The sequence below is a fragment of the Sinocyclocheilus rhinocerous genome, unplaced genomic scaffold (assembly GCF_001515625.1).
Source record: "Sinocyclocheilus rhinocerous isolate Xijiao unplaced genomic scaffold, SAMN03320098_v1.1 scaffold453, whole genome shotgun sequence".
NCBI lineage: Eukaryota > Metazoa > Chordata > Actinopteri > Cypriniformes > Cyprinidae > Sinocyclocheilus > Sinocyclocheilus rhinocerous.
This window is the reverse complement of record NW_015655565.1, coordinates 1,069,317-1,077,288: the sequence shown is the minus strand read 5'-3', so window position 1 is coordinate 1,077,288 and position 7,972 is coordinate 1,069,317. Positions and strand designations below refer to the sequence as shown.

General features: G+C 36.2%; 1 protein-coding gene across 1 annotated transcript in view; it reads right to left on the bottom strand.

Annotated features, from left to right (window-relative positions):
* daam1b (dishevelled associated activator of morphogenesis 1b) overlaps positions 1-7,972 on the bottom strand; it is an 81,196-nt gene that overhangs the window by 8,342 nt on the left and 64,882 nt on the right. Inside the window, exons 20-24 of the mRNA XM_016525457.1 lie at positions 7,391-7,479; positions 6,164-6,332; positions 5,961-6,068; positions 3,951-4,011; positions 3,746-3,877 (exon numbers count right to left, since the gene is read on the bottom strand). Coding sequence (XP_016380943.1) covers positions 3,746-3,877; positions 3,951-4,011; positions 5,961-6,068; positions 6,164-6,332; positions 7,391-7,479 — 559 coding nt within the window. The remainder of the gene's footprint in view (positions 1-3,745; positions 3,878-3,950; positions 4,012-5,960; positions 6,069-6,163; positions 6,333-7,390; positions 7,480-7,972) is intronic.

The window sequence follows — 7,972 nt, the reverse complement described above, 5'->3', positions numbered from 1 at the left end:
TGGGAGGGGCCTGTTTTTGTGACGTCACACAGACAGGCATCTGAGATCGGCTCGATTTGAGAAAGGGATAAAGATTTTTAGTAGATAAAAAAAAAAACACTGGGTGGATTTTTATCATTATAGGGTGATTTTGTACACACACTGCCAACACACATTTCAGTTCAAACAACTTGTAAAAGTGCATGTAGCATCCTATGACCCCTTTAACAAAACTGTTTCACTGCTTATTAATATTTAAAAAATACAAAACAAAACAGATGATGTCAGATGAGGTTAGTAAGACTCTTAAAATACCAAATAATTTGCAATGGTGTTATCATTAATATGTTTCAGTAATATATATATATATATATATATACGACTACAAATTTTAATCGCGATTAATCGCATTATGCACAAAATTCAATAATGCATTCAAAAGTAGTGTCTTTCAGGCTAGATCAGCCAGTGCGCATGCGCAGTCCTAAGCGCACGTCTCAGAACGCTGACTGTTTCTATAGCAACCGGGACTTCTAACGGCAGCTGCAGTGACGCGCTGACTTTACCGATTAGAGATTGGCTCTTTCATTCAGAAGGCGGGGCTTCCTGCGATTGAGCGGCCATATTGAGCGTTGCATTCTTCCCCATTCAAAACAATACGAGTGACATGTCTGGGGTATTCTATAGTTTTTGCTTTAGCTGCATTCATCGTGAAGCTTGCTAATTAGCACATTATTAGGAAAGGTCGACTTGCAAAGATTAATTTAAAAACCTTATTTCACTTCTTCTGTAGGTAAAGCTGGATCACGAATGATTTGCGCGAACATAGACGCATTTAGGTAGATCGGGGGAGCATTCCCTTCAAAAACAAACGTAACCTGTGGATCAATCTCACGAAAACCTGGCCGAATTTTACAAATCATAAAAAAATAAGGTCATGGAAGTATATTTGGTAACACTTTACTTGAAGCGTTTTTGTATAATTTATTAACATATTAATGCATTAATTATGCCTTTTAATGCACCTTCTAATGCATCTTATGAATAATTGTAACCACAGTTATATATATATAATATATATTATAATACTTATCTATTTATTTTTACACCTTTAAAAATATAATGCAAACACATGGCAATTTTAGACATGGTAAGGAATCTGCAAATATAATGCTTTTTAACTTTGTTTACAATTATGACAATATATAATGCATTACAACCTAAATTATGAATAGCTTTGAAATGTATTATATATAAAGCCTTCAAGTAAAGTGTTATTATGTATTTTTAGGACCTTTTTTTGCATTATTTAAATTATAATTAAGAACATTTCACCTCTGAAAAAAAAATCTAATTTTGATTACTGTAATGCCAAAACCTATATTATTTAAATTGTATTATTTAAAATATTATTGCAAAATGTAATATTTTGTGATAAAATAATTGTATTATCACAAAATATTTATGCATCATGGTTTATTGTATTGCCTTTCATTTTTCTGATTTAAATTGTGAAAAACATCATTAGATTACATTACTTTTGCATTAAAACACTGTTATGGTAATACGAATTGTCATTGAAGTTTTTGAGAAATACAAAGAAAATGAAAAATCTAAACACATTGTGATACAACTAATAAAATTTGTTTGACTGAAACAAATAAATAAAATTGTATCACTGGTGTTGCTGATTAATCCAAGATAATAACTCTTCCTAAATGTCTATTCAGTCTGTTTTATCAAACATAAATCCATCCGCCTTTGAAAGTTTCACTAAACTGGCTTAAGCAGGCATGTTTTGTTGTGGTCAGCTGTTTAGACTCCACTCTCTCACATTTCACCGTGGCTTATAGTGAACCCGGGAATCAGATGAAAGCTTGATATTGTTTGTCACCATCAAATAACGTCAAACAGGCTTCGTAAAAAAGTGTGTATTCAGCAACACCCTGCTCGTTTCCACTGAATTATGCAGCTCAAAAACAATGACATGTTTTATCTGCTTCCAGCTCACATAATCATCACAATTAGAAGCCGCTTTACGAGGGTCTCGCATTTCTGAACGCTGAGTTTAGCCCAGGCTGCAGCTCTTGGCCTCACGGCTGCTCGAGAGCAAACTGTTGAAATGGCGCTTTCAAAAAACACTCCTTTGAACTCATCTGAGTTTTGTTTAAAATACAGACCCATGTCCTTTGCTGAAACTCGGCTTCATTCTGCTTCACTTTGCAAGGGCATTTCACTAAAGCAATATATATATATATATATATATATACGACTACAAATTTTAATCGCGATTAATCGCATTATGCACAAAATTCAATAATGCATTCAAAAGTAGTGTATTGTGCATTTTTTTCATTTAAAAGTACTGCTATATGAACAAAAGTGTAATAACATTTGGTTTGCAAACACTTTAAACAAATAAGGTGCTTTTTTTACAGCAGTATTCCTTTTACATAGCAGTTAAAATATTTATTGTAGGCCTAAATCTCAACTTATAACATTAATGTAATCAAATTAAATATAAAACAAGCTATTTGCCACTTAACGTTTTTATAGAAAATATTTTATAGTTTGTTATAGAAAAACAAGTTATGCTCAGAGTCCAGAGCCTCCGTCATAAAATTATAACAGGCACCTTACTGCAGCAGTGCTCACATGAAGCGCTCACGATGAAATTATTTAGGCTAAGCATTAACATTCACAAACCACTGTCCACTGTTATTTTTAACATAAAATAATGCAACGTGCTCGTAATCACGACTTCATAAGTGGGAAACAGGAAGTTTCCGATAGCACAGAGAAGCGCTCTCGCTCAGCACAGTGGAGTGGGACGGCTAAATGAACCGCGCCCGAGCGCGGCACGGAGCGATCCCACTAGAACCGGGCTTTGGGGGTCAAACGCGCTCGGGCACGGTTAAGATTGCCTAGTATGAGTACGCCCTTATATTCTCCCGCATCCCGCACACACGAGTCTCTACCCGCCCGCACCCACACTCGCCCATCAAGTGTTGTCCCGCACCGCACTCTGCTGCGTTAGGTCCCGCGATAGTGCAGGTCTCTGTGTACTCACACTAGGCACGGTTGCCTTGAACCGAGTCCAAGCGCTCACACTGCATGCGTACCGCGCCTGAGCCCAACTGAACCGTGCCCTGGCCCACCTCTTCCAAGGGCCAACTAAATGAACCGCGCCCGAGCGCAGCACGGAGCGCTCACACTAATCAAACGAACCGGGCTTTGGGGGTCAAACGCGCTCGGGCACGGTTCAAAACGCCTGGTGTGAGTACACCCTAAGAACTTGAATGTGGGCTGTCCCATTTATGAGAGATTTTAACATCTGAAACAATCACAATCCTGTCATAAAAGCCCAATATCATGAATTTGCTGCATTTTACCTTTAAATAAAGTAAAAAGAAAATCTTGACATTTTATATATACCCATTTCCCCTCACAGGACTGGAAGATATTGTGTATCGTGTGTGTTAACAACCGTCTGCCTCACTCTGCACAGATGGACCTCTCAAAAGCAATAAGAGTTGTATGTCCTGTTCCCTCTCTGTGTCCTGTGGGGCCCCCAGAGGCCAGTGAAAGTGCCACATAGGAAGTGTTCACAGTGAGAGGTTGAAGGTCAGCTTCTGCGCGCAGCAGGACGTGGAGGGTGACCGCAGCCTGTTTCTCCAGCTGGCCTTTGAAGGAAAGGCTGAGCACCAGGATGTGCATCTTAAAGATACACACTCAAACAAACAAATGCAGTCCAACACACACTCACCAGTTCTTTGGCCTCACTGAGGGAGTCCTCGACATCAGAGAAGCTGAAACTGGCCACTGTGATGAACTGGCTGACTACAGACACAAACTTATCCCCGTACTCCTGAGGACACTTCTTCTGGAATTCTAACTCCTGCATGAGAGAGAGAAACTGTAGATGATTTGCTTTTAAGCTTGAGAACAAAGAGGAATCATGCAGCACTTACGCTCTCTACGCTCTTCAAGCCACTACGAAGATGATTGATCTCCTTCTCCAGTTCAGTCATGCTGGAAAGACACAATCATAGAGATCCCTGTCATTTTATGTGTAATCAAGAATGCATTTTCTAGAGGAGAGGGGGGTAAACTGTGCCCCTTTTAAATTAAGTTAAGAGAAATTATAAAAACTAATACTAGTCTGTCTACTATAAAATCTATAGCATAGGGACACATTAATTGTGCCACATAAAGTGGCAAGTTGAATCAGTTGGGAATATGTGAACGAGTTCATTTAAAAAAATAAAAAATACTAAATGCACAATCCCATGCCAAAGTCTTATTTTACTGCACATTTTTCATATTTTCAGTAAAATAAGGTCAATAATCAGAACATCTGAATATTGTGAAACAGTTTTAAACTTTATATTTAACTACTGAATATTATTCAAATTTAATACTTAAATGACAGAAAGCTTGCAATTGGAGACAAAGCTTACATTTATTAGTTAATATTTTCAGTATCTGACACCCCACAGCTACTATTTTGTAAATGCTTCATTTAATAATACATGACTAATGACTTAGAATTGAGATAATTAAAACAATAAAAAATTTACCAACAATGATATATTTTAATGTTTTTTTTAATTATTCTATTTTTATATAAACTAAATTTAAATGTATTTTTATTTACTTTTTTATGAATTAATTTTACTTGCCATATAAAATAAAAAACTGATAACACCTTACAATAAGGTCCCATTAGTTAATGTTTATTAATGCATTAAATTAACTAAATTAACGAACAATGAGCATTCGTTACAGTATTTATTAATCTTTGTTAACATCAGTACATTAGTTATTGTTATCTCAGGTCCATTAAAATAATACGAAAATTTATACAAATTTGATATTTTTTAGTTTGATTTAATTAAATATTTTAATATTTTTCATACGTACTGTACATCTCTCAATCACAGTCAGTATGGTTATATGGTTACTAAAATCTCCATATACCATACGAGATGACCACATTTAGCCTTTTATCCAAACAAGTTGCACTGATAAGAAGCACAGATATGTATAACAGGCATTTATCTGAACTTTAACCCCTGTGATAAAACTCAAGTGACTCCATTAGTCAGATACCGCATATAATGTGTGTGAACGGCTCTGTTTAGAGCTCAGCTATTCTTAGCTGCAGGACTGATAGCCGCTTGTCTTCAATCTGTGCAGCCTTTATTCCTCCCTCCACACAAATAGGCCATTGTAACGGACTGAACAGTCAAAGTACACAGAGACGTTGTTATGGAAAAGCCTGTCGGCACTTGCTGATTGGCCACTCAAACTCATTGTACCTTGTGCAACATCATTTTTATTTGCTGAATAAATGACACTGATTGATAGACCGAGTCAAACAAACATAATCCCTTATTTCATTCTTTCTACACCCTTAAATTAGATCATGGCCAAAATTTGTTGTGACTTCACTTGTGGACCGAGCATGATTACATTAGTCTCGCTGGCGCAACTAAAAAAGTAGTTAAGTGGCCGTTCTACTGTACATTTGGATAGTCCCTTAAAGGCAATGACTCAAAATTAGAAACTATTTTCTAAAGGGCAAGAGTGTCACAACAAGCTTATCACTCACAATTTGGCTTAAATTTGTTGGTATGCACTTCACAGCAGCACGCAGATCTCGAGAGGTCATCGAGGGGAGCTCTATTCACACTCTGTCTGCTGTGGTGGTATGCATGTATCTCTCCTCCACTTATACATTTCAGCACGGAGAGCCGAGGGCCCCATTTCCTCCAACTATAATTTAGGGTTTTGCTCTGCATATGTGAGTAACCAAAAGCTTGTATGACCCACAGCATGGATTTAGGCCCAGTGGTGGGTGGGAGTGACACCGCAAAAACTATTTCCAAAATCCATTTAGCGCAAGTAGACCCTAAAGGCCTGTAAATCGTAAAGCTGACGAAAGAAGCGCACAGCAGCCACTCCGCAGCTATACCTACTTTACTTTTGCAGCTTCCGGCACATTCTGCAGCTCCTCTGAGAAGAGCATGACTTTCGAGTACTTCTTCTCCAGAATGGTGATCAGGTAGTGTAGGAGAGTGATATTCCTGCAATGAGACAAAGACGACAATAAAAGTAGGAATATAAAAGCTATAAATAACTGTCTTGTTTATTCTTTCATAGACAGGATATATCTTCTCACTTGTCGATGCTGGACTTGGTGTCTGCAATCTTGTTGAGTGAGGAGATTTTGAAGCCGTAAGCATTGCCTCTCTGTCCTTTGTTCATGTAGTTGCCGAACGCCAGCACCACCTCCAGCAACTGCTTGAGATTCCTACTGTGCAGCACCTCTTTTGAGGCCTTGGTCAGTGCTGCAAAGTGAAAGACAAACAGTCACGCAATGCAACATAAGCCTAAAATGTTTAATGTTCATGAACTATACTGTAATCATCATCACTGACAAATTTAGGCAGTAGAATATCTGTAGAATAGTCTGTCAATTGTGACATGATAATGTAATATTGTGAAATATTATTACAATTTGAAATAACTATTTTCTATTTGAATATACTTTAAAATGTAATTTATTCCTGTGATGCAAAGCTGAATTTTCAGCAGCCATTACTCCAGTGTCACATGATCCTTCATTCTAATATGATGGTCTAATATTTGGTGTTCAATTATTATTAGTGCTCAGTTATTGATAATGGTTCTTATTATTGTCAATGTTACAAATACTTTTTGCTACTTAATATTTTGTGGAAACATTATTTATTTCAAATAGAATCTTTTGTAACATTATAAATGTTTTTTACTGTCACTTTTAATCAATTTCATGCATATTTGCTGAACAAAAGCATTAATTTCTATTAAACACACACACCCCCAACTATTTGAATAGTAGTATATCATGGTTTCGGCATAAATATTAAGTAGCACATCTGTTTTCAAAATTAATAATAATAAATGTTTATTGAGCAGCAAATAATATTAGAATGATTTCTGAAGGATCATGTGACACTGAAGACTGGAGTAATGACTGCTGAAAATTCAGGTTGGCATCACAAGAATAAAATACATTTTAAAATATATTACAAAAGAAAACAGATATCTTAAATTGCAATAGTAGTTCACAATATTAATTCACTGTATGTCAATCATAATGTTTCCAAACTTTTGATAAATGCTGTACATATATAATAATTTTACTTTAATATAATAATATTAATATATATATATAATTTTTAAATTAATTTTTATTATATTAATTATACATTACATTTGAATTAATCTGAATATTCTGCACTTGAATACAGTAATAATTCATAAGTCATTTCAAAATAAGTAAATAAATTTAAAAAACAGTTTAAAAAGGTAATCAACTGACATTTTCTCAATGTAAATGTATTTAAAGTGCACATGCACGAACCTTCAACTTTAGGTTTAATTTCTGAAATCCTCTCTGCAAACTTCTTTTTGAAGTACAAAGACTGTAACCTCTGCTGGTAATGGTTTATTCTGTGGGAAGGACAAAGATAGAGGATTGGACAAGGGAAAAAAGGAAAGTACATTAAATATAAAAGCAAGGCCCATTAAAAGGATTGCACACTACATCACCCATAATAGATTCTAAATGAGCTGTAGAGATTTATTGTCTTGCATATGGCACAATAAAACGCATATGATCTGTACACACAGCATTAATGGTTCCACTGAATAAAGAACAAACAGCCTGAACCAGTGATCTGACCCTGACGCTGCTGTGTTGCATTCAGCACTCTCGTGTCGGGGACCATCACCTTGGTTACTGCACTTGCCGAAGGGCCAAACACAGCCTTAGAGATTAAAATCGGACAACCCAGTCGATTCTTGGAAAGATTTGTCTTCCATCCTCTATACTCCAAACACATCAGCCACAGCGGAGTGAAAAAAAACTCACTAAGGTCTCATAAACAGAGGAAGAAAAAGCAAGCAAGCCAAGGCACCTGTGCTTTGTTTGGCTAAGCTCCTC